The sequence below is a fragment of the Acipenser ruthenus genome, chromosome 10 (genome assembly GCF_902713425.1).
Source record: "Acipenser ruthenus chromosome 10, fAciRut3.2 maternal haplotype, whole genome shotgun sequence".
Taxonomy (NCBI): Eukaryota; Metazoa; Chordata; class Actinopteri; order Acipenseriformes; family Acipenseridae; genus Acipenser; species Acipenser ruthenus.
The window spans coordinates 39,964,198-39,990,699 of record NC_081198.1 but is presented as its reverse complement, the minus strand read 5'-3'; the positions used below and the strand labels follow the sequence as shown (position 1 = coordinate 39,990,699).

The 26,502-nt window shown below is 39.0% G+C and overlaps 1 protein-coding gene across 1 annotated transcript in view; it reads right to left on the bottom strand.

Annotated features, from left to right (window-relative positions):
• The window catches only part of LOC117412319 (dual 3',5'-cyclic-AMP and -GMP phosphodiesterase 11A), a 72,132-nt gene that overhangs the window by 6,045 nt on the left and 39,585 nt on the right, over positions 1-26,502 (bottom strand). The window contains exons 10-19 of the mRNA XM_034020605.3: positions 25,837-25,887; positions 11,353-11,499; positions 11,150-11,257; positions 9,769-9,878; positions 9,277-9,367; positions 5,159-5,259; positions 3,852-3,929; positions 3,347-3,410; positions 2,834-2,908; positions 2,314-2,397 (exon numbers count right to left, since the gene is read on the bottom strand). Of these exons, the coding sequence (XP_033876496.1) occupies positions 2,314-2,397; positions 2,834-2,908; positions 3,347-3,410; positions 3,852-3,929; positions 5,159-5,259; positions 9,277-9,367; positions 9,769-9,878; positions 11,150-11,257; positions 11,353-11,499; positions 25,837-25,887 (909 nt within the window). The remainder of the gene's footprint in view (positions 1-2,313; positions 2,398-2,833; positions 2,909-3,346; positions 3,411-3,851; positions 3,930-5,158; positions 5,260-9,276; positions 9,368-9,768; positions 9,879-11,149; positions 11,258-11,352; positions 11,500-25,836; positions 25,888-26,502) is intronic.

The following is a 26,502-nucleotide window of genomic DNA, read 5'->3' as shown; positions in this document are numbered from 1 at the left end:
TCACTTCAACCTGTCAAGAACTTAGTAACACATTATGAGCACTGGTATGCAATGAGTATTGTGTAATCAGCAGGGTTGTTGTGATGAGCTGACTGAAATGCGGCATTTAAAGAAGTCCCTGAAGGTGTTTTTAAAGGTTCCCTATTCTATTCAACACACTGATGATAAGACAGCTGCTCGCTGAAGTGATATTGCACAAAATAAATGGCTCACACAAAAACTCAATCAGACATTCTGAAAGCAGTTCCAGGGGTTAAGGATAAGGGTGACAAGAAATAATTAAAGTGAATGAAAGGATGGAAGAGACACAGATATCGCCATAGTTTTACTGTGGGGACTGAAGAAAAAATCCAGATTATGTGTCTTTACCAATCCTCTCTTGACAGCATCGGCTTTCCATTTCAAAGTGTTGTGGATATGTAAGGTGAAAGTGTTTTTAATTGATGGCCAGGTTACACAAATTATTTAAGAGGCACAAACTCAAAACATGTAGACTGTTGTTAACCTTTTTCTTAATGTATACAATTTATTTCATCACTTTGAATGGACAGCAAGGTTCTTATTTATCTAGAATGAATATTCAGCACACTGCTTGACTATTGAGGCTAAACTCTACCCTGGAAGGATCACACCTTGGGGGATGAGAGGGTCGTTCAGCCTTGATGCCCATCCAACCCATTGGCAATTAGTACCAACTGCAATGCTGAATTTATAGTGTGGGCTGCTTTCCATAATAAACAGGGTCTAATGCATCAAATCCTGGCTAATAATTCACTTCCGATACAGTCTTTCCTCACAGTTAACAGGAGTTCCTCTGAGCTTTCCTTTTTCTGTATGCTGATTTTGCACATAGGATATCTATGGCAAAATAATTAAAAAAATTATTTCTTGAGGGGTTACCTTAGTGATTCTAATTTGATACCTTTGTAGCTCGGATTCACAAAGAATCTTTGAAAAGTGCCTTTCAGTTGACAATGAAAAAAAATGGCTTTTTCAATAAAAAAAATAAAAAAAATATTTACATCTTTTGGTCCTCTTATCCTATATCAGCATTCCAGCAGGGACATGAACACTCAGCAAGATAAGAGAAATGAGCGGTTATCTAGAGGGCTTTGAAGAGGTGACACCTGACAGCTGTTGTGTAACACTGCATTAGTATTCTGCACAGCACACAGAACCAGGGAAACTAGATTACAAGGATTTCCTTCCTCCCGCAGATAGAAACAAAACACACTGTGAAGTTCTCGTGAATCAAACCACAGCCACTGCTTGAAATCTGGCATGCAGGTTTCTTAATAGAAAAGGAAATTACCAACAAAGTAATTTACACCACATTTCACAAAAGTCAAAGCAACACGAAATACCTCAGTAATTTTAAATTGGCAATTATTTAGCAACTGCCAGCCTGTCATTGTCAGTTCTTTAAAATGGAATGGCAACATAATTGACTTATGGTTTATGTAGCACCATATCTACCTTTCCAGATTAAAAAAAAATAAAAAAATCAATTAGAGAATTGTTTATTATTATTATTATTATTATTATTATTATTATTATTATTATTATTATTATTATTATTATTATTATTATTATTATTGTTGTTGTTGTTGTTGTTGAAACCTACTCTCTCCCTTGTTGCTAAGGAAGGTGAATCCATGTGCAATTAAAGTTCCGGAACTCTCCATTCTTATTGTTCAGACTCCTGCTGAAACTCCCCCTTTCGAGTGGCTGACATGCTAAAGCTGCTTTCCAACTGCTGCTGTCATGTCACTGTACTTCCAGCTAACCTGTCTGTGACCTCACTTCAAAGTTAATGTGCTCAGCTCCCACAGCAGGAAGGAATGGAGGAGTTAATCTGTTGAATAAGCACAGCTTCTGAATTGTTCACAGACGCAACATAACAACAGCTGGCTTTTATTATTTTGGTGACCAGGATGTATGCCACCTCATATACAAAGCAGTCGATGCATACAGCGAACTTGCACACCTACATCATGTGGGTTAAACAAAATGGATACACATCATGCCAAATTAATAGAGCAGCTACTTTATACTCCACCTACATTTATGATTTACATGAATCTTTATTATAGAGTGCACAGTGCTGTTTAACATATCCCTTCAGCTCTTAACCACATGTCCAGAACAAGTATAGGTAACATATTCAGTGAAAAGGCAGTGGTTCTGTACTATTCTAGCACACTGTATAATGGCAGCTGAGGTACAGCGGTGGAACATTTCACTTTTGTTGTCTTACTATGGCAGTATTCTCCTGTTTATTGCAGGTCACAATGTAAAGTCTGTGGGGATTACCTCATAGAGTGGAACACAAATTCCATCAATCCACTCCAGTTGGAGGCCTGGCAGTTCATCTTTCCTGTTCCGATCAAAAATGGCCTGCAACACAAACACAATTTCATGCTTTACTGCCCATCTATATTTTAAACATGCCTCCCTAGAGGTTGAAAACAATGTCATTGCTGATATTCATAGTACAGCATCACATGATGCTGTTTATCTAGCAAGGGAATATATTACTATTCCTGTTGCTTGCTGTTCAGAAGAAATTAGGTGTATTTTATTTATCCCCTGTTAAACCAAAAAATGCCATCATTATTTATCTGATTTTTGTTGATCTTGACAACCTGTATCACATACGGAACTATTTTTGGTTCAAACTGGTGATGGCATATTTGATGCAGCTGGAATCACAGTAAACCCCAATTGAGAAACATTACTTTTTTAAGTGTAATACAACTTCTACATTTCCATTAAAAAATAAATTAAAACAATGAGTAAATGTGGTGAAGTTTAAGGTATGTGTATGGTTTACCGATGGAGTGAGTTTCAGTTCTGATCTTTCTCTGTCTCCTTGTTCGAAGAATTCACTGGTTACCAGCTCAGCCACCTGAAATACATTAATACAAATATAAAAGAAATGTTTATCATTTGGGTTACTGACAAAATGTTTGAGCAAAGGTTAATACAGAACAGTCACTGTTTGTTGCTCCTTTTGCAACTAGGGCAATTGCAGCCCACTGTATCCCATAATAACTACAGAGATACAGTGAACGCAAGGTGAAGCTAGAGCTACAATGTGCACAGTACAGTACTGTACAGAAGCAGCAGGTGTTCAAAGCAATTCGGTCTCTATTTGAATTTCTAGGAAGGTAGCCAATGTGTACACTGCTTTAATGGGCTGAAGATAGATTTCGGAATTTAGTAGTTTTGTTTCACAGACTTTGCCTGCTTAGTGGATTTTGTGAATATCCAGTCTGCTGAATCCTCTGACCCAAGCACAAAATGAGCTGCTAGTCAGATCAGCTACAGCACTTCATTGACTTGCCTTTCTTGATATCTCCCAAGGTTTTGTCACAGCTCCCAGATCACATGCAGTCATCAACATAGACCTGGAGAAAAGCATAACATCTTATTAGCAAACAGTATCTGCTATTCTTTTTAATTCAAACAAAAAAAAAAAAAAAAGTATACTAGTGGTCTATGAGCACATAACATGAATACTACAATTTAAGGATCTTAAAATTAAGGGAAAAAAGCATCCAGGTGTTTTAATCTTTATTTTTTACCACAGTAACACAAATATAAACAGGGTCCTTAATAAATTGTGATGTTCCATAGCTAGACATGAACAGGTTTGGGTGTTTTAAAGGGATTGTAGTTTGTAGTTTATTACCAAGAACATAAATAAATAAAATATAAATAAAAACTGTAGCAAACTTTGAACTGGAAAAAAAAAAACTTAGTAAATATGGACCTACATCTACTTGATGAATCTTTACATTAAAATAACGGGAAGGTGCACTTCACTAATACAGGACTCTGGACTTTACCTGAACATTTCTCGATGATTCTTAATGTTCCAGTTATATTCTCCTTTATCAACCAGTTCAAAAAATTCACTTCTCTTCCTGAAAAAAATGCAATATATTATAACGAGAACGGACAGCATTATAATGCGAATTGAGTTTCAGAGTACTGTAGTAATTGTCCACGCACATTGCAGTCTCAAGTCTAGGGAATGACATTTTCAATTGCACACGACTTCCACAAGAGGGCACTACAAATTGTAACATTTTTTAAATAACTTCTTTATCAACAAATGTTTAAACAATTTATTTTAAATAGACATTTCATTTTGGAGACATTCATATACCAAAAATGCATAATTATATATAAATGTTTTAATAAATAAGTCAACAAGCACACAAAATAAGGGTTTTTACCTTCTAATGTTTTGTGTCCCAACTTTAATAATACATTTTTTAATTGAAAAAAATGCTTTGGACATATGTTTATTTGTATTGACTGCTAAGTGTTGTAATGTAGTGTCTATGAGTATGTTGGATACTCTTAGGTAATAATAAAGCTACACAACAGAAAGCACAATATTACATTTGCTTGACTAAGTGATCCATATTGATTAATGCACACTCAACTTAGGAACAGTAATGAGTTGTTTCTTTAAAAACCATATATAAATCAATATGCTGCCTGAACATCCAATTTCAAAGTAATGAACAGAAAAATGTGTTGGTCAAAACAGGACTGGCTTCAGGGTGTACAAATTAACCTGTTAGCTTAATCACTAGAAATGAGGTTACATTATATAAACCGTGACACGGACTGCTATGTGGGCTGTTTGTAGATTGCATGTGGGTTGTACATACAGTCTGTTTTTATAAAAAAAAATTCCCCATTACTGTGGTATGCCATGGTAAATAAATGGCCAACAAATCTATGAAATCTGAGTGAAAGAGTGTTAACACACAACAGCTTGTAACCAGGAGGTCCCTGGTTCAAATCCCACCTCAGCCACTGACTCATTGTGTGACCCTGAGCAAGTCACTTAACCTCCTTGTGCTCTGTCTTTCAGGTGAGACGTAATTGTAAGTGACTCTGCAGCTGATGCATAGTTCACACACCCTAGTCTCTGTAAGTCGCCTTGGATAAAGGCATCTGCTAAATAAACAAATAATAATAATAATAATAACATAAACAAGCAGGCTAACAGATAAGTATGATAAAGCATTAGCCACATCTGCTGTGTTATCAGTATTTTTAAATTGTTCACAACACATTAATCTTACCCTGAAAAAAGTTCAAATAAATATGAAATAAATAAATAACCCACACATACTCAAAGTAGAGGGTAAGGTCAGTTGCCAGTATTGACTGTTTCAGAAGCTGCATAAGGTCACTATACTCCCTGGAGGACAAGTTGGCAAAAATGTTGTGGCCCTGTAAAGAGACAAAACAACACAGACACATTTTTAAAACAGTACAGAACATTACAATGAAAAAGCAGAATAGTACTTGTTGCAAGCTTGGTAACTTTTATTTAGAACATCTCCAACAATAGAGCTCTGGAACTAAAAAAAAAAAGCTAATCACATGTTTGAATATTTATGTAGGTAACATAACTTCATTAAGCAAAACAGAACATTAATATGAAGTTGAAATAAAAAATGTCGATTTAGCACGAACAAAGTTAACATTGCTGGAGGTAAGCAGTTAAATACATGATTCCAATCTTCTTTCTCTTCATCACACAATGCTACCAGTTCTGATCTTCCCCATGCTGTATCTGCATGACTGACACGTATGTATTTTGAAATATTAATACTGTACACAATAATGTGTAATTGTGTCATGTCATTTTTTTAATAAATAAATACAACGAAGGCTGCAGAAAGAAGTTGTTTCTTCCTAGTTTTCATGTCCAATTCCTTTAAGAAAAGTTTTGGAAACTGTCCTGCATGTAGTACATCATTATAAAAAAAACAAAACATATATGCCTGTAAAGAAAGAAAGAAATGAAAAAAGGTACAATGATCATGGTGTGTCTGTTGTACATTATAACAGTGGTGTCTGACTTGGTTGTGGCCACAGTGTCTTGCACTGGCAGTGTTGTACTTGCTCAGTGCTGTAGGCTGTATTTCTGGGGGGGGGTGTGCTGCTCGGAGAGGCAGCAGTTACCTGCAGCTGTGCTGGAGAGCACAGCCTTGAAAGGTTTATTAGGGGTAAGTAAACCATAAAAACAAAAGGCTATCCAGGCTCATGTTTACATTCGGTTTAAAATATTAACTGTGCCAAGTTGCTGATCTTCGCTGGGAACCCAGCAAGGACCTTTGCCTTGTCTCTGGATTTCCCACAGACTGGGGTGTCAAAATCCTCAGGGACTGTTTCTCCTCATCACTCTACAGCGGCCCCTACTGGCCAGGTGTCAAATTCTCCTGAGCTGTTGTGTGGAGATGCTGCGGTGAGGGAACATTATTGTACATTGTAAATATGGGAGAAAAACTAAAGTACAATAATATGAGATCTGCTTAAATATCAGCAGTTGAGAGAAAACGAGAAGCTCAACTGAAAGTGTTGACTTTGTTTAGAACAGGTGTTTTAATTTAAACTTGCTTCACTGTGTAGGCCCAACCCTTTTGAAAGAGTTAAACTCGTCTGGTTTAATATATTAAAGCTGTGACCCCTAAGAATCCCAGCACCTCAGTAATGTCTGTATACTGCTGAGACAGCACTTTGAGGTTTGTCAGCACTTTCTACAGCATACAAGGAGAAGTGTGTGGGTGAGTAAAATGACATGGCTACAATGCAAAACATGTTGTACAAATGTACAGTTTTGAATGTCCACTTTGTATTATTTTTTTTCTTTTTCAGTACTGTACAAGTAGAGCAAAATATCTAAAATAACTTATATATAATACAATATAAAAAAAATATAAAATAAAAAATAAAAACCTTATTACAAAAAGGTTTGAAGGTATAAATGCCATGTCCACTAGGTGGTAGTAAATCGATATTAATCCTATATTAACCAGTACCACTTTCTATAACAGCTGGCTCATTATAGGCTTTTATTACATGAACTGTCGCTGGATACTTACTAGATAATTGGTGGACATTTGAGCCAATTGAAATTTGATCTGAAATTCCACTTAAGAGACACAACCACTCAGACTAATAATCCCTATGACTGACATACCAGAGGCAATGTTTTGTGTCTAGCATTGTTCGTAAATTGAAGCATTTACAGTATTGCTAACTTTCAGCATGCCTTTAATATGACTTATGTACCAATCCCTCCCTGACTGTAATTATCCCACACATATATAATTTAAACCACTCAACAAGGGAATTTTCTGCACATACAATTAAATCACAGCACAAATGTGATCTGCTTATGTAAATGTGACTTTGATATTAAAGTTTATTTAATTTAACCTTCACTGGGGTATAGTAAATATATCACAAAGGGAATCCAATAAAATCCAGAAACTGAAATGAACTGAACTTGGAAACCCCTTTCAAAATGTGTAAGAATCAAAAACTGCTCTGATGATCTTCTATCATTGATCAATTGCAGTCAATACCTCAGTGAGCAGTTTAACTCAACAGCTAACTAGGAAAAATACCTCTTGAGCGTTTTTGTGCTTTACTGCTGATTACACTTTTCATATAAGCCATTTTGCAACTAAGCGGGTTTAAACAGATTTTACATATATTACAATGTCATTTTCTATGGAAATGGCTAGCCTGTTCAGCAAGGAAGATAGCACAACATCCCTTTGCATGTCACTGTGGCGTTTCAGAATTTAAAAGTATGTTTTTCACTGTTTTTTGCTATCAACAATTGTACTACCAGGTACATTAAAGTCAACAATCCAAAACTCGACTTTTCGGAAGATTTGGAAAATAGCGATGATGGATATTATGCAGTTAGGAGATCTCTGGTACACGTCCTGGCTGTGCAAAGTTGCTGATCTTCACTTGGCGCTCCTGCAGGTTAGGGAAGCAAAATCCTTACTGTGTTACAGTGTTACAGCAGACCCTGTTGACCAGCACTGATGGGATTTCTGCAGTGAACATAACTGGATATTCTAAATTTGGAAGAAAGATGACGGTAAAATAATTGAGTATACTTAAAAAAAGTGATGATATCCAATGTATTTCCAATGTATAAGAATACAAGAATATCTGCAGTGACCCGGGGATAAGTGTTTCAGTGAAAATGGGACTTATGTGCTGAAAGCAAATTACTTTGAAAGAACATCATTTACCATCACTTTTGCAATCAAAGTTATCTGTATTAGGAACATTTTTAAACAGACTTAGTACATCAAAATAATTTAACATTACTGAATTTACTGTAAAAATGTTTTTTTTTTTATATTATATAGTTATCATTTTGTATACATGAATTGGAACAGAAGTCACATCTACAACAGGGTCATGAATTTCATAATCATTAATTTACTGCCAGATTACCCTAATTTTACAAGTTGAGAATATTATTATTATTATTATTATTATTATTTATTTCTTAGCAGACGCCCTTATCCAGGGCGACTTACAATCGTAAGCATAGCACTTGATCTCCGGACAGATAACTTCAGCAGATTAAAAATGAATAGCCAATTCACTATTTATTAAGGAAAAAGAAATATGAATCATTATGAAAGTTTTAATAATTGTTGTATGCGGTATGGATTGTGGTCTCGGAGTGCTATGTTACATACTGATGCTCTAGTTGGAAGGAAAACACAGTTTCCATAGCAACCATTCTACCATAACAAGCCAACCAAATTCAGGTGGTACTTCACAGCAGTGGTTTAGAAACAAATAACATCATAGAAATCACAAACCACTCAATCTCAAAAGAAAAATATAAATACAGACAAGTATGTTTTATGGCTTTGTGTCTCCACTGTTTTACACAGTCCACAATAAGCTTATCTGGAACTTAGAAGCTATCACGTAGGGTTCCCCAGTGACTCATTCAGCGTGGAATGGCAGGGTGAGTCATACGATCATGCCAAGTTGCTGTTCCTGGCTGTAGTTTTGCGTTGGTCTATGGGGTTGTGGAGGAAACTGGCTGGAGTTTGTTAACTTCACCATGCTAAAGCAACCCCGCTGGTCAGGTGAGTCATGAGTCCAGACAGATACCTCCCAGGCTGGGCCCTTGACTCCAAGGTTCCGTAGCTCGCTCCCTTGCTTAAGTTCGGCAGGTGAAAAGGGGTGCTTGACTTGATAACAGGAACTGAGGTTGCTCATTAATCTTCAGTCAGCCTGATTGGTAAGTGACACATAGTGGTGATGCGATATTTGAATGGAATATTTAAAAATTGGACTTAAAAAAAATCTAAGAGGTGCTTCGTTTTTAGCAGCATGTTTTGCTTTATATCATACAAGCAATGGAAGATGTCAAGAAAATTAACATTAAAAAGGGTAAAACATATACAGTACCTCACTTTGAAGAATCATGACGGCATGATTAAAATGATGATGCTCCAGAGTCGCCGATGTACCATACAACTGAGACAAAGCTGAACCTGTCCTAGAAGAGGGAGACAGGAGATCCAGTTTAACACCAAACGACTAACTTAAACTGTTTATACTTTCTCTTTTAACTAACTTTAACTAATTTATTAATTAATAAACAGGAGGATAGATAGATTCACAAAATGTGCCATTAGCATGATTCTATTCAGAAGAGAAAACCTTACCCAATAGAATTACCAAACCAGTAAGAACATATTCATCCATTTCTAAGTGGTGTTTTTTTTCAGTAAAAATTCATGCTAATAACAACTTGGAGCTTGGAGCATCTACAGATAAACAGCTCAATATAGACATTGTACAACACAACTAGAAGGTTCTTGTTGGAATTAACTGGTATCAATGTCTACACAAGTCTTTAAAAAGAGACCAACAGCAGTTACTATGTTAAAAACGTACTTTGCCTGAAACGCATTATTCGTTCCCCGGTGGTCCAGGTCATGGCACAAGCAGCCTACAATCAGAGCTAACATTTCAACCTCTGTCAGAGTTTTCTGAAAACCTGCCGTCTGAGAATTAAAGTATAAACACATATCACAATGAGAATACTTTTTTTTCACAAATATACAATTACAGAAGTAAACATTTTGTAATAGTGGATGATTAACATGCCTCTGGATTGTAAGGATATTAGAAATCGTTTGAACAGTCATTGAAAAGTGCTTCTGAATGTCTCTAGAATGGATCTTCAATTAATTCCAAAATAAAAGTGAGTGTTTCTGGTTTTATTGTTGTAAATGAAACAGTCTGGTTTAAAACGCCCCCTTGAAGCAGCCATGAAATGTATCATCTAATATTGTTTTGTACAGTACCAATACCTCAGAAAAGCAATAACATAACAGGCCCTTCTGTTTTGGCTACAGAAAATGTTCTATACATTTAGAATGAAAAAGTAATAAAGGCTAAATGTCAAGCTCATATTGAAAAATGTCAGAAATGTTTATGATAGCAGACAAAGCAAGACCATAGTCAATGTGTAAAATAATGGTAGACTAATAATAGTTAACCTGCTGACTAACAATAGTTAATCTGATGAACCAAGGAGATCTGGGTTTTGACTTAATTATTAACATCTATAAGAGGAAAAGGCTGCTCTTTGACTCCTGATACAGGTGTTTAGGGAATGTTCCAACATTAACATCATCAGGGTTTGGCCAAATTCAGTCCCCCCACCCCCCCGCCCCTTCATCATCAACAAACACCACAAGCTTGCTACGTTTATTTATTGGTTTATTCTTTATTCTTGGCACTCCTTCAGACAAAAAATAAAACAATCAATTGAGGAAGAAAAAAAACATCAAAGCCAAAAGATTCAGTATGTCTTTCTGTACTTATATTTGAAATCCTCACAGGGCTAGTTCAAGGCAGTTAAGCATTTTTCACAGTGTGATACTAATGGCTTTTGAGCCTTTAGAGCATAAAAGTCATGATGTGAAAAAGAATAATACAGTAAAATATGTATCTGTCTGTCAGAAAAGACCTTTCTGATTACCTTCAGATCCTGTTGAGCTAGAAGATGGAGAATACAAGTAATATAGAGTCTGACCTTCCCCAAGTGAGGAGTGACTCTTATAAACGTTACTGACTTTAGACAGAGAAACACTTAGATGCTTGTTTTTTTATGGAACAATGAAGAGATGAGGAGGGGTTTGTTAGAGATAAAATGAAATTAATAGTACTCAAACCATGAATGTTACTATAGTGATCTCTGAAACCTTAAATCACCCATCCAGGTGGCAACAAATGAGAAAGGCAGCATAGTCAGGTGTGTGGTACTTACTGTTAACATTGAAAACATGCACTGACAAACATTGAACGCATGCCGCCAGTTGTGGTACAACACCATCCGGTAATTCTTCCTGACTGTCAACAACCACCTACACAGCGTCTGGAATGGGAAAGAAAGGTAGATTGCATTCCGGTTATAGACACTGGCATAATGCCTTTGGGATGGTAGTTTATGTTGGCAGGGTCCAAGTTTACCTCGTAATCGATTTTGAATTTCTGCACCATGCCCAGCTCCATAAACATACGGAGGGCAGCAGTGATCATGGCGTCGACATCCAGAGAAAAGTCATCAAAAGATAATTTATCTATGCCAAGTTCACAAACGAGTGGGATGTTTGCTGCCTAAGAAGAGAGAGAGAATTCTCAGCATCGAAATAATTCATACATAAGGTTTTTGCTTGGACTTATTCATCTAGTTTTCTGAAAGAAAATGCCACACAACTGACTTTAGCTTTCACACTCTCCAAAGGTCAAAGGTCCAATCACAGTAGGCCAGTGTGATATAACTTTGTAAAGCATCTTGTTATAGTTTACCCACTGTATATATATACCGGATTCTGTGGAGTCAATGCCCAGGGGACGTAAAGTTGTCGCTAATGCCAGGGGGCATTTTTTGCAGAGGGAGTATTTATTTTTTTTAACATTAGGTAGGTAGATTATGTTTACAATTAGACATGCACACAGTCATGCTAAAGAATCATGAAGTGCAGTTAACATATTTATTGACTGGTGAAATACAATTCAAAGTTGCTGCAGTATGTCCACTGTTGTTGTCATTTCAAATATTTTCACAAAACAAACATTAAACTTTAAAGCTACAGTGTATATGAAAAAACATATATGTATGTAAAAAAACACTAGAATAAAAGTCGCTACATTTAAAACAATATATAAACACGTGAAATTTTTAGTCCACTAAAATAAAGGGCTTACATAATCTAAAATAATAAATTAACATCCAAGGTAGCACTATAGCATTAAAATGTTCAATGCAATATGTTAAAAACACGCTCTTACAATGTCTAAAAAAAAAAAAAACAGGAAAGTGTAATAAATCAGAGTGCGGAGACTGCATTTGAATACTTTTCTTTCTAATCACATATGACGCAATATTTCCCCTCAGGCATTATTTGCACATTGTTTATTAAAAACCAGAAATTAATGGTGAAAATGTCATTTTCAGCTACAAGATGTGGGGGGGGGGGGAGTAGATCATTCAATATATAGCAATATATAGCATAGTTATGGAGTAAAACATGGATATCAGGCCCCTTAGTTCAGAAATATATATATATATATATATATATATATATATATATATATATATACAGCTCTGGAAAAAATTAAGAGACCACTGCAAAATTATCAGTTTCTCTGGTTTTACTATTTATAGGTAGGTGTTTGGGTAAAATAAACATTTTTGTTTTATTCTACAAACTACTGACAACATTTCTCCCAAATTCCAAATAAAAATATTGTCATTTAGAGCATTTATTTGCAGAAAATGACAACTGGTCAAAATAACAAAAAAGATGCAGTGTTGTTAGACCTCGAATAATGCAAAGAAAATAAGTTCATATTCATTTTTAAACAACACAATACTAATGTTTTAACTTAGGAAGAGTTCAGAAATCAATATTTGGTGGAATAACCCTGATTTTCAATCACAGCTTTCATGCGTCTTGGCATGCTCTCCACCAGTCTTTCACATTGATGTTGGGTGACTTTATGCCACTCCTGGCGCAAAAATTCAAGCAGCTCGGCTTTGTTTGATGGCTTGTGACCATCCATCTTCCTCTTGATCACATTCCAGAAGTTTTCAATGGGGTTCAGGTCTGGAGATTGGGCTGGCCATGACAGGGTCTTGATCTGGTGGTCCTCCATCCACACCTTGATTGACCTGGCTGTGTGGCATGGAGCATTGTCCTGCTGGAAAAACCAATCCTCAGAGTTGGGGAACATTGTCAGAGCAGAAGGAAGCAAGTTTCCTTCCAGGACAACCTTGTACTTGGCTTGATTCATGCCAAAGCTGCCCGATTCCAGCCTTGCTGAAGCACCCCCAGATCATCACCAATCCTCCACCACATTTCACAGTGGGTGCGAGACACTGTGGCTTGTAGGCCTCTCCAGGTCTCCGTCTAACCATTAGACGACCAGGTGTTGGGCAAAGCTGAAAACTGGACTCATCTGGGGGTGCTTCAGCAAGGCTGGAATCGGGCAGATTTGTCTTTGTGAAGGACGCATGAATCAAGCCAAGTACAAGGTTGTCCTGGAAGAAAACTTGCTTCCTTCTGCTCTGACAATGTTCCCCAACTCTGAGGATTGGTTTTTCCAGCAGGACAATGCTCCATGCCACACAGCCAGGTCAATCAAGGTGTGGATGGAGGACCACCAGATCAAGACCCTGTCATGGCCAGCCCAATCTCCAGACCTGAACCCCATTGAAAACTTCTGGAATGTGATCAAGAGGAAGATGGATGGTCACAAGCCATCAAACAAAGCCGAGCTGCTTGAATTTTTGCGCCAGGAGTGGCATAAAGTCACCCAACATCAATGTGAAAGACTGGTGGAGAGCATGCCAAGACGCATGAAAGCTGTGATTGAAAATCAGGGTTATTCCACCAAATATTGATTTCTGAACTCTTCCTAAGTTAAAACATTAGTATTGTGTTGTTTAAAAATGAATATGAACTTATTTTCTTTGCATTATTCGAGGTCTGACAACACTGCATCTTTTTTGTTATTTTGACCAGTTGTCATTTTCTGCAAATAAATGCTCTAAATGACAATATTTTTATTTGGAATTTGGGAGAAATGTTGTCAGTAGTTTATAGAATAAAACAAAAATGTTCATTTTACCCAAACACATACCTATAAATAGTAAAACCAGAGAAACTGATAATTCTGCAGTGGTCTCTTAATTTTTTCCAGAGCTGTATATTTCTGAACTAGAATAACTGCTCATGGAGTATCCTTTATTTATACAGCAAGCATTGAGAGATCTTTGCATTGACAGTAACACTGTGAAATGACGATAAATTACAAACATTACAATAATGTACACATAAGGATTGATAAGATGGCATTATATAAAGAAGATAAGACAACTTCAGTATGATGATGCACACACAATAATTAAAGTCTCTATATCAGCTTTTCTGATAATCACAGCTTTAAAAATTGCATCATAACTTCTTCGTAATCCCTTTGATACTTGACCCCTTTTCAATCCACTATTATCCAGATGATCACTGCAGCTAGTTTTATCTATTTTCATTACTGTATACTCTATACTGTACTTAATACACACTTTCGCAACAGCCTTAACTTGAAGGAGAGTTGTATTTTTCAAATCTTATATTGCCTTACATATATATATATATGTAAGGCACCTGTGTGTGTGTTCATGGTGGTTTCCTATTGAAGGTACCACTTCTGTCTTCAACCTGACTTGTTGCTTGCTTCTAAATCCCATGCTATATTCAAGTAAGTCGCCCTCCAGATAATCACTGTCGAGAAAGTGTGCACCACAAACGACAGAATTCTTTGGTGAATGGATTTCGCGATGACTTGTATAAACCGCACCCAGGAGTGAAATACGGCACTCTTTTTTCCTCGATGCCCTGGCAAGTTGGAGTTTGTGCAACCCCCGCACACGCACGTATTTACCATATTATGATTACTATTATTATTTTTATCTCACAAACCTGTAGGCCAGACATACAGGCCAAGAACTGTTTCCCTTTTGAAACGTCACGCTTGACGTGGTACGAAAAGGTTGTGTTTTTGGTAGGCGTGGTCCGTGATCCATATTAATCACATTTTAGTGGCCTATAAAATGTTTTTAAAAAAATAAAAAATAATAATGCTAATGTTCTTAATAAACACTCCTGCATCCATTTCAGTGATAACAAAACCCTGCAAGATACACTTTAAACTTCACCTCTATTTACCCTACTGAGGACTAACCCCATTGAAAGTCTGTAAGCCTCATCATTTGTCATGTTCATCTCTAGAATAAAGTGCCACTTGACTATCACCTTTGCCTTCCATTTTCATAATGATGGCTTCTAGTAATCATGCTTTTGTATGGTTACAGAGCATATTCTGTTAAGGTATGAATTTGTGTCCATACACATTGTACCTTTATATGTTTATATTCTACTGCAAACCTTTACAGATATATATTTAACCTTTACAGATATCCTTACTAAACAAACATAGTGTATTAAATGTAGATTGAATTTAATGAGCTACTGAGCTCACTCCACCTACTATGCTCTTATAGAAGGTTACAAACCCAAAGCACCATTTGATCATTTTTAGTCAACTCAACTTTTGATAAAAAGAAAGACATGCATAGTGGCCTAGAAGATTTAATTGCTATACGGACTCACAGAAGAAATGTCCATTAATTGCATATGTCAGCAATCAGTTGTTTCACAAAGTGATCAGCAGTCACATGTTATGTGACTGTGGTTCGAACTCAAATTAGAAGTGACTGAATGCCCTTCAGCCAGCACATCTCCTGCATGTCTCTGCAGAGTGATGTATTATCTACATTGAAGGAGTTCAAGTAAGAATTGCTGTCAGCACAAAATTTCCTGGTCATCGACACAAACATGGAATTTTTAAAAGCTCCTCCGTTTTTGCTGGTGGGGAATTTCAAGTTTTGTTCTCACTTCTTAGAATAACACTTGCAACCAAGTTAGAATAAAATGAATATATATCTGTAGTTACACTCTTTAAATTGTTAATCCAAAGTGCATTTTACAAGTATTAAAGAATAAACTGTAGTATTTCCCTATATGACTTACTGTACTGTCTCTTGTGCTCTATACAATATTTAATATGTTATATATATTTACAAACATTCACAGATTGTATTTGCATATTCTAGATTGAGTGATGAATGCAGAAAATTGCACACATATTATTTGCAGGATTACACTTGTGGTAATAAAAAGAGCTCCTCTCCACCCCTTACAACCATTCTTTTTCCTTTGGAAACACCAGCAGGGATATGATGTCCAGGCAGCAGTCCAGATAAGCTGCATACCTGCCATTTTAACACATTAAAAAAACATAAATAGGCATAGCATTAAAATATGCATAGCAATTTTGCTGCACAGCTTGTCTGCCTCCCCTAAAACTTCCACTAACAACTACATCTCCCAATGTCTTCAGTTACTAGGAAACTGTACACATGAAAAACCAACCCAACAAACATTATCCAATCTCTGGCTAGCCCTGTTGTCTCAAAGAAAATTACATTGATGTACTTCCTAGAGGCACACTAGTTATACATAGACAATGGCAATTAAAAATAAAATCCTGTCTGGCATAAATATGGATCAATACTTGAAAAATGATGGTGTTTTATTAAAAAAAAAAAAAAAAATACAATGGGTAGGACTTCAACAAGCAGTAAACATACAATGACAGCTTATATTATACTGTAATTCTAAAGAAATCTAGTAATTGTAATAACAATAGCATTTTCTGCTTTCTTCAGTATAAACATTTTTTTTTTAAATAATTTGTTTTAAATAATGCATTATATTTTCAATTAAAGTAAGGAAAAAAAATAACTCATTTAACTTTGGAGTGAAGACTTTCAATTGCATATTGGTGTAAAGACCTTGATAAACCTGGCCCCATGTGTCATGTTATACCTAATAATCCAATGCCGTACTTCAACTGAATGGGAAGGCATCACCAATTCATGACGGTTTCTCTCCCCTGCTACTATTTTCTGAGCAATGTTAGGATGGTGTACTGTTCCATGACTTTGTCACAACTAAAATAATCATTTATATTAGAAGATGAACCAAACAATATGCAGTTCCTTCCCAATATCGCCCCTGGATGTTCTCATATTAATATGTAGTACCACATAGTACAGTATAGTACCACAGTCAAGGGTTTTCCTCCATTATGGTTTGGCAAAGCTAGTTTTAGCTAGTATAAGACTGGCTTGAACAGGTAATTTTTCCAGAACAAGAGTATACTGAATTGGTGATTAGGTGATGAGATATTTTGGTAGAAGGGACCATACGAAAATAATGCAAGTGTTATATATGCTAACTATATTTATTGTATAGTTGTAACACTTCAAAATAAGTAGGTGTTTATATGAAGAAGTGTTGAATGTATCACTCATGTATTTTATGCCACTGGAATTCAACAGGGCAATATATACAGTATTAATTCATATGCAAGCATGTTTTTTTATATAAATATCTCAAAAGTAAAAAACTAATTCTAATCTCACAAAAACATCTGGGTAAACAGGATTAAATGTTCCTCGTTTTCAGTTGCTGAGGGATTTCTTGCAATTACTGTTGTGCACTTTGAAGATCTCCACACGCTGTCAGTAATGTGTGTGCAGTGTTCACAGGGGAGATATTATTGTAGCAAAAAAAATCAAACGCTCTGAAAGGAGATTGTAATTCCTTATTCTTTCACAGCAGAGCCTCAGCAAGCATATGCTGTACTAGCAGTGTTTTCAGAAGCATATAAATAATGCATAGAAGCCATTAAAAATGCATTGGACTTACACTTTTTTCCAGCTTCTCATTCAGAGCATTACAATTCAAAGAACTAGGAATATGTTGTACTCATGATTTCCATTACATGAGAGTAGGTGTTAAAACTTCATGATGATATTGGACTCAGCTATCACCAAGATAAGCACCAACTAAGACATAGCTTATTTTACTGTAAACTAATGAGATCCATCTATGTTTCCTTCCATCTGATGATGTAGATATCCTTCTGCCTAGTGTTGATGTCCGAAGTGTAATGCTGACTCCAGGGATCAGCCTATTTTGCCTCCCTGGCGCATCAGCACACTGACTGCAATGCTGGCTCCAGGGATCAACTACAGTGCGGCCTCTCTAGCGCATCAGCATGATGCCCTAGAGAGTACTTCTCTGGGGTCTTCAAGTGGGCACCTACCAACCTTGGTGTTTTGTCAATCTTTTCATCTCAACCAGAGCCAGTTGCTGCTCCTCTCTGCTGCTTCAGATAAGTTTTTCACTATGTGTCACAACTCTTGACCACTGAATCCGAGGCCTCTGAGAAACCGGGTTGTGGAGTGTGTCACAAATCCTCAACAACCCGCCTCCACTGGGTAAACCTGGACTCTTCATCCTTGCTGTTCTGCTTCAGCAGCTAGTTGAGCATACCTAAGTTTCTTCCTCATCCACAGCATCCTCCCATGGCACTGTTAACTCTACCAGGTGAACAAGGTGTGCTGATCCAGACCACAAGACAATATCAGGTTAAAGGTTAGTGGTGGCAATCTCAGGTGGAAAAATAAGCTGTTGTCCAACATCTGACAGCATTTTCCAGACTCTAGCAGCTTCCACTTGTCCTAGATGAGTTTTGGTTTTAATACCTTTTCTTGGTGGTTGCTCCACTGGATGGAGGAATGTTGTTCTTCGTGTGTCATTGTGGCAAAGTGGTAAGTGGTACGTGCAGGTGCAGAGGTGATGCAGTGCAGTAATGAAACACAGAGAGTTATAATCCAGTTTGGAACAGTTTTTAATTATATCCACGTCTGATGACCAAATAATAATACCCGGCAATACACAGCAATGTGTAGTGCATGGAGTAAATAACAACAGGGTTACAGTCCCAAACAATAAACACAAATATCCGTCCCACAATACACTAACACAGTCACCAGTCCTGGGTGCGTGCAGTAGTGCTCGTAGTGGGTGATAATAATTAAACAGTGATTGTGGTGTAGTGTTGCTCTGGGTAATGCTGGCCCAATGCGACAGCTCCGGAGACGTGTTAGCCGTCTAGTGATTTTCACAAAAACAAAAGACAATTACTAACAACGACAAAAGAAACAAAACACTCACAAACTCTTTTCTCAATACAATTGTGTTTGGGAACACCCCCAGTCCTTCCAGTTCCGTGCTTCTCTGAACCAAGCGAAGGAAAAGATTTACGATCCTCCGTCCCCTTTATGCTATCACTCATGACCCCTTGGTAAATGATTGCAGCTGTCTCTACTGTCTTCAACTGCTACATTTTCCTTCCGGGTCAATATGTTCCTGCAACGGAGTCTCGCCTTCTTCCAGACTGACCAACTTCCCGTCCCGGGAAAGAATTGTCAGGTCAGCCCATCCAAAGCCTTCCCCTTTCAATGCTTAGCGCCCTCACAGGTCGGGAGGGAGATTTACATCCAAAACTCATTATATTTCTATCACAGTCATATATTGCTGGAATTGGTGGCAACCTGTTGGTCATGCTGCGCTTGTCTTCCAATGCTAAGGCCAAACATCGCAGCACCTGGTGATGACGCCATGTAAACCGTCCTTGGCTAAGACCCACCTTACATCCTGTCAAAATGTGTCTTAAAGTAGCTGGCAATGAACATAAAGGACACCACAGATCCTCTCCTACCCATAGATTAAGGTTCTATGGTGATGGGAGAACATCATATGTTGACCTGATGAGGAAACTGATCCTGCTCTGTTCTATTGTCCATAGATCTCGCCAACAGTACATGTTGTACAGAAGGTGGATTTTTGAAGTGGAGCAGCCACTTTGAAAAGAGCTTTAAAGTTATAAGTGTAAAAAGTTGTCAGGATGTTAACAATGAAAATAAAAATGACAGGCACACTATTTAAACAGTTGTAGCAACATGTGGGGATGTGTAACACTATATTTTTCGGAACCCTGCTACTTACTCTTTAACATAGCCTATCTTTAATTACCATAAAATGACACCAATTGGCGCAGTACTTAAAAATCAAGTAGATTTTTTCAGGCATGACATTGCTACAACCATAGTGTGCTAGCTCTATCTCTATGCAGCCAATATGTTCACATGCCTGTGAAAAGTTTTCTGTACTGTATATCTTACAGTATATGGATAGCAGCTGGAGTTTCTGACCCTCTTGGAGGATGTCTCTGGGGATTGTACACATTGCAGAGTAGCCTTTTTGTTCTTTTTTTTCATATAGTCCCATATATACTGTTTCCTATTGGAATACAAGCAGTCTATCACATTTCTTTCAGCCGGCCGTCTTTGTGACACGTGGTGTCATCGTGGGATAAACAGCGCCTCCAAGCGTCAGACCAGGAGAGGGGGTTTTGTGTTTAAAAAAAAAAAAAACAAAAAAAAAAACACAGGACTGTTTTCAAAAAAAAAAAAAAGTGAAAATGGAAGGCTGGAGAGACGGCTGCCGGGACCTGGAGGACCTCCTCGGGGGCCTCAGGGACCAAGGCTGGTGCATGGCCTGTGGAGTCTATGGACACACGGTGGCGATCTGCCCCTTCCAAGGTGAGGAGGAGGAGGAACCGGCCCAGGAGAGGAAGGTGGGGAGGAGGAGTAAGAAGAGAAGGGGGAAAGGAAAGCTGCAACAGCAACCACAACACCAGCCGGAGGAACAGCAGCCCGGGTGTTACTGCTGCGCTGAGCCTGGGCATTCCAGCACCAACTGCCCCTGGTACCCCCTCGGACAGCTACCCCAACTATGCCCCATCTGCAGAGGTGAGCACTTCGTGGCCCACTGCCCTGTCCATCAGGAGAGGGAGGAGCAGGGGTCGCCTCAGTCTCCACCACCAGCAGGGGAGGGTAGACTGCTGCTCCCACCGCCCCAACCACAACTGCAACAGCGGCCAGAGGAGCCAGAGAACCTGTTCCCCTGGTGCACCTGGTGCGGAAAGGTGGTTCACCGCTGGAGGGACTGCTCCGAGGTGCCACCGAGCTGGTGCGGGCGATGTGAGGAAGGGGGACACGACTGGTCGGGATGCCCCTATGCCAGCTCGCCAGTACCCGAGCGGGAGGAGCCTGAGCGTCCACAGCCCGAGCGGGAGGAGCCTGAGCGTCCACAGCCCGAGCGGGAGGAGTCTGAGCGTCCACAGCCCGAGCGGGAGGAGCCTGAGCGTCCACAGCCCAAGCGGGAGGAGCCTGAGCGTCCACAGCCCAAGCGGGAGGAGCCTGAGCGTCCACAGCCCAAGCGGGAGGAGCCTGAGCGTCCACAGCCCAAGCGGGAGGAGCCTGAGCGTCCTACGCCTGAGTGGGAGGAGCCCGAATGTCCTACGCCTGAGTGGGAGGAGCCCGAACGTCCTACGCCTGAGTGGGGGGAGCCCGAACGTCCACAGCCCAAAAGGGAGGAGTCGGTGCGTCCACAGCCCAAAAGGGAGGAGTCGGTGCGTCCACAGCCCAAAAGGGAGGAGTCGGTGCGTCCACAGCCCAAAAGGGAGGAGTCGGTGCGTCCACAGCCCGAAGAGAGGGAAGTCGGGGCTTCCACAGCCCTAGGACCCAAGCTGCCAGCAGAGGGAGAATGCCTGCTGGTTCCACCTCCACCAGCAGAGGGAGAATGCCTGCTGGTTTCCCCGTCAAAAGCGGAGCCGCACCAGTTCCCTGCAAGAGAGGTAGAGCAGCACCAGTCCCCTGGAAAAGGGGGAGACTACACGCTGCTCCCACCTCCATCGGCAGGAGACTACACGCTGCTCCCACCTACACCGGCAGGAGCAGAGCAGCCGGAGCTGCCTCTGCCTCCGCCACCTACACCGGCAGGAGCAGAGCAGCCGGAGCTGCCTCTGCCTCCGCCACCTCCACCGGAAGGAGCAGAGCAGCAGGAGCTGCCTCTGCCTTCGCCACCACCACCGCCAGGAGCAGAGCAGCAGGAGCTGCCTCTGCCTTCGCCACCACCACCGCCAGGAGCAGAGGAGCAGGAGCTGCCTCTGCCACTTCCAGGAGCAGAGGAGCAGGAGCTGCCTCTGCCACTTCCAGGAGCAGAGGAGCAGGAGCTGCCTCTGCCTCCGCCACTGCCAGAAGCAGAACAGCAGGAGCTGTCTCTGCTTGCCGTACCTCCACCACAGGGAGCACGGTGGCCGGAGCCCCAGAAAGGGGAGCTGTCAGCCACGAAGAAGGGGGAGGAGGTCTTGAGACCACCAACCCCAGCAGCAGTTTCGCTGCCGGAGATCGTGGGGGAGGTCCGGAGACCTGCTCCCACTGCAGCAGTTTCGCTGCCGGAGATCGTGGGGGAGGTCCGGAGACCTGCTCCCACTGCAGCAGTTTCGCTGCCGGAGATCGTGGGGGAGGTCCGGAGACCTGCTCCCACTGCAGCACTTGTGCTGCAGAAGATACTGTGGCCGGAGCCCCGGAAGAGGGAGCTGCCGGCTACGAAGAAGAGGTCAGGAGACCATTCCCCAGGCAGCTTTTCCGCTGCCAGGACTGCCCCGGCTGAAGGAGTCAGTCTGGGAGCTGTCAGCACGTCTGCTGACAGCATGGCCAGTAGCAACCTGGCTACTGGCAACATTGCCACCTGTGGGCCCCTGGAAGCCTCCCTTCCCAGCCCGAGACTTTGGCCTGGACTGCTGGATTTATAAGGGCTGCGCACAAGGGGGGGGTATATGTGGCAATGCGCCCCGCCCCTGTGTGCATTTGTGTGTTATGTGTTGTATGTTACGTGTTGTGTGTAAATGTCGGTGTATAGTCATTGGTACACGGAATATAAACGGGTCTGTGTTTCATGTGTGATTTAAAAGGTAGATTTATATTTAGGCACTAGGAGGGCACAAATCACTTCACGTGCTGGTTAAATGTAATATGTGAGCACGGGGTTGCACAGAATTAATTCACGTGCTGGGATTCAAGTGAATAATTAATTAGTAATTGAATCCCAGCACAACAGTATATATAGACACATTTTCATTCACTCAGGGTTGGGTGTTCGTGAGTGGAGAACGGGTGAGAGAGAGAGGAGAAAGAAAGAAAAAGAAAGATCGTAACGTTTGTTTTGGCTTTACTCACCGTGTTTGTCTCCGTGCACCGTTTGTTAAGTGTTAGTTCGTTTTGTTTGACTGTTTATTTTGGCCTCAAGCGCCGTGTCCTGTTTTTGTGTTTAAAACCTTTTATTTTGTGTTCTGTCTGTTAATTATTAAATGCTGAGCGCGATCACGCGCTCAGCCTCACCAAAACCCCAAGTCTCTGTTGTTTATTTCCTGGCTCTGGTCTGACGCCACCCACTCCGGCCGTCTTTGTGACAGCAGTATAGCATTTTACTGCAGCATGCAGCAGCCTTTTAAATGATAACTTAAACAATGACTATGTAACATTAAAACTCCCTCATATGAGCTGTAATATGCATGGATGAAAGTACAGTGGCATATAGTATATGGATATTGATATTATTATCTCAATTTTAATAATAATGTGGGTTACCATTACCTTTCTCCTGGCCCTTCTAATTAACACTCAAGCATCGCTCATGTTTACATGCACACTAATATTCCATTATTATTCAGTATGCAGAATATTCTGAATAATCATATGTCAACGGTTAAAACTCACAAGCTGATTGGCTTAAAGCCAGTCTGTTATCCCAGATAGCCTCCATTGAGACATCTTCACCTGGAACCAGAAGCAATGTCCAAAAGAAAAAAAAGAACTATCTAAATAACTGCTTTTATCATTAACCAAATAATATAAAACCGGAAATGCATAAAAAGAAAGTTTGGCTTTAAAAAAACAAGAAATGAACAGGGCCCACTATCACAACAATACCATCCACAGTTTAAATAAACCCATGCCATTACTGCCAACAAATGCTCCTTAATGGTAATTCCCTCTAAGTCTGGAGTTCCTCTCATATGATCTGCATATAGGAATTTAGTGAGACTAGGAATATCTATATTTAGAATAAGAAAACTAATGGACTACATTTTTTCTTAAATGCCTGCTTCAGTTCCTCATGTGAGAGTCCTTTGCTTTGCTTGATAAACGCATGTCTTCCCATACTGCTGTCATTTCTTTATTATTAATCATTTTTTTAATGTCATTCTAAACCATTAACACAAATCAGCACAATGAAAACAGAAAGACAAAGGAATAAATAAAGAAGGATTTAGAGAGCATAGGATGGATGAAGTTTGAGACATTCAAATACGATAGGACTGTCATGCATTGGTATCCACATACTGTATATATCATTTTCTCTAAATTGCATGACATCCCTATTTCCGTGGACATAGGAGGGAAGGGAAGCTGTGTGTTTATAAACTTGCAATAATATTGGGTAAACCTTTTTTTTTTACCTTTTTACTGCTCTTTTTCATCCCCTGTATTGTGAATAATGTTTATTTATGCAACTTATAAAAACATGGCTCTGGGGCAAATCAGCAGTGAATAAGAATTGTTTCCCATTAAACAAATGGTATTCAAAGCAGCAAAAAGGTAATCATTCATTCACCACAACTTTTTGGTAAAGTAAAATATAAAACATAAAAAATACTAATCTTTGCCATGGAAATGCAGTGATTCTTCATCTGATGGTGGGAAATGATGAGTACCCTCTCCTCATGTACAAACTCAGAATCATAAGAAGTATTTTCAAAAGTGTAAACTTGCTGTGGGTTTAATTTTAATGGATCAATTTAAGTACATCAGCTTTGCTTTTTTCCTTAGAACTGCCAGTATCAATATTTTGTTCTTAACAATTTTGAGGGTTAAGGGCCAACTAAAAGCCAGAAGTTATCATTTATAAATGATAAATTAATAATAAAAATGTATTGTGCACTAGTACTACTGTATGTTATATATATATATATATATATATATATATATATATATATATATATATATATATATATAATTACTAACCCTGTAGTTAAAACCCTTTTTTTTTATTATAACACCACACCACCACATAAGTCAATAATGGTTCAAATGCAGCTCTTCTGTCTTCAAGGCAACTAAATATGCAAAATCTAAAATGGGAAGATATGGAAAGAACTACTGTGTTGGTAAGGCATAATAAAACTGAATTAAAAAGTGTTAAGAATAGGAGATTAGATGTGTAGGTAGGATGAAATACCAGACGTACTGAACTCAGCTGTTACTTTCCTACCCTGTGAAACTGAGCTGCGTTTCTCAAACATGGCCCTGGAAAGCATTCTCAATGAATTCTCAATGAGCGCTGTGCTGTCACAATGACTGCCGCCCCACTGCAGGTTGGTTCACACAGGACTCAGAGAGAATGGTTATCCCCTGTGATCACAGGTTTCTAATTAAACCTGTGCCAAGTTCTGAACCCTACTGCAGGTGTCAGTCATACTTTTAACTGTCTCGACAAACACAGTGCTTACAGCACAGTGACACAAATGTATCTTTACAATTTAATCAAATTACATTGACATTCCTCTAAAAATAAAACTTCAAGTGTACACTTAATGTTAATGTGAAGCGTTGGCATTACAGCACACACCGTATTTGCACTTGCATTCAGTGTTCATTACAGCAGTGGAATCCTCAACATACCTTTTTAATCCTCTGAACACCAGATTTTTACTGTATGCATTATATTCCCTCCAGTCCCTCCACAAAAACATATGTTGTATTAACATAAGAAATAACCAACTAGGAACTGATGATAAACTAGCAAATATGGATGCTTGTTTGCTATTGTATCAATGCCTCAATATGAATGGCTGAAATGTATTACTTATTTAAAAAATGTCTACATCTCCATCAGTAGAAACTGTTTGGATCTAGTAGTTCAAGTTCTAGGTCTGTTTAGGTCGCATTTGTATTACATTCAGCTAGTTTAATCTATGTATTTAATATAAGTACGTCTGAATGTTTGAATGTTGAAAGAGCAACTTTGATTATTAATACACATTTCATTTATATAAAAGTGTGTTCCTTACCTTAAATTTATCAACTTCAGTCTTCGAGCAAGTGGCATGGTAGGACAGGACCTGTGACAGAATCATATTTTTAATAAGACTCTTTGCTTTCTAGTTTCATTAGCAGGAAAGACATTAGCAGAAACATGAAATATGGTTAAAAAGATCCCAAGGCCGATTCCTGTCAGGTATTGTGGTTCCCCCTAATAATAAAGAAATATATGATATTACAATTACTATTGTAATTGCCTGATGAAGATGCAAATGTTGTTTCTCATTCATAATAAAATCTAAGAGAACTCAGCATTGGAACAGATGCTTAGATAATCACATGCCATAAATCATGCATAACAAGGTCAACATGAGCTAGATTATGAGAACCTCAAAAATTTCTAGAAAGAAAGTACATCCGTTTCACCACGATTTGAAGAACTGTTCTTTTTTTATATAATAAATAAATTTAGAGTGCCCAATTATTATCGTAATGTACTGTTGCTAGTTAACTAAATATTTTATTAACTTTTAATGACAATACACGACTACCATGAGTTCAAAAAAAAATTGCATCTCAAGTCTTAAATCTTACTGAGTGATAACCATCTTTATTAAAATTTGATATCACCTCCTTTTTTCTCAAGTCTGGGGGAGACAATTTGTCAATCAACAGATCAGTTCCAACAGCTCAAT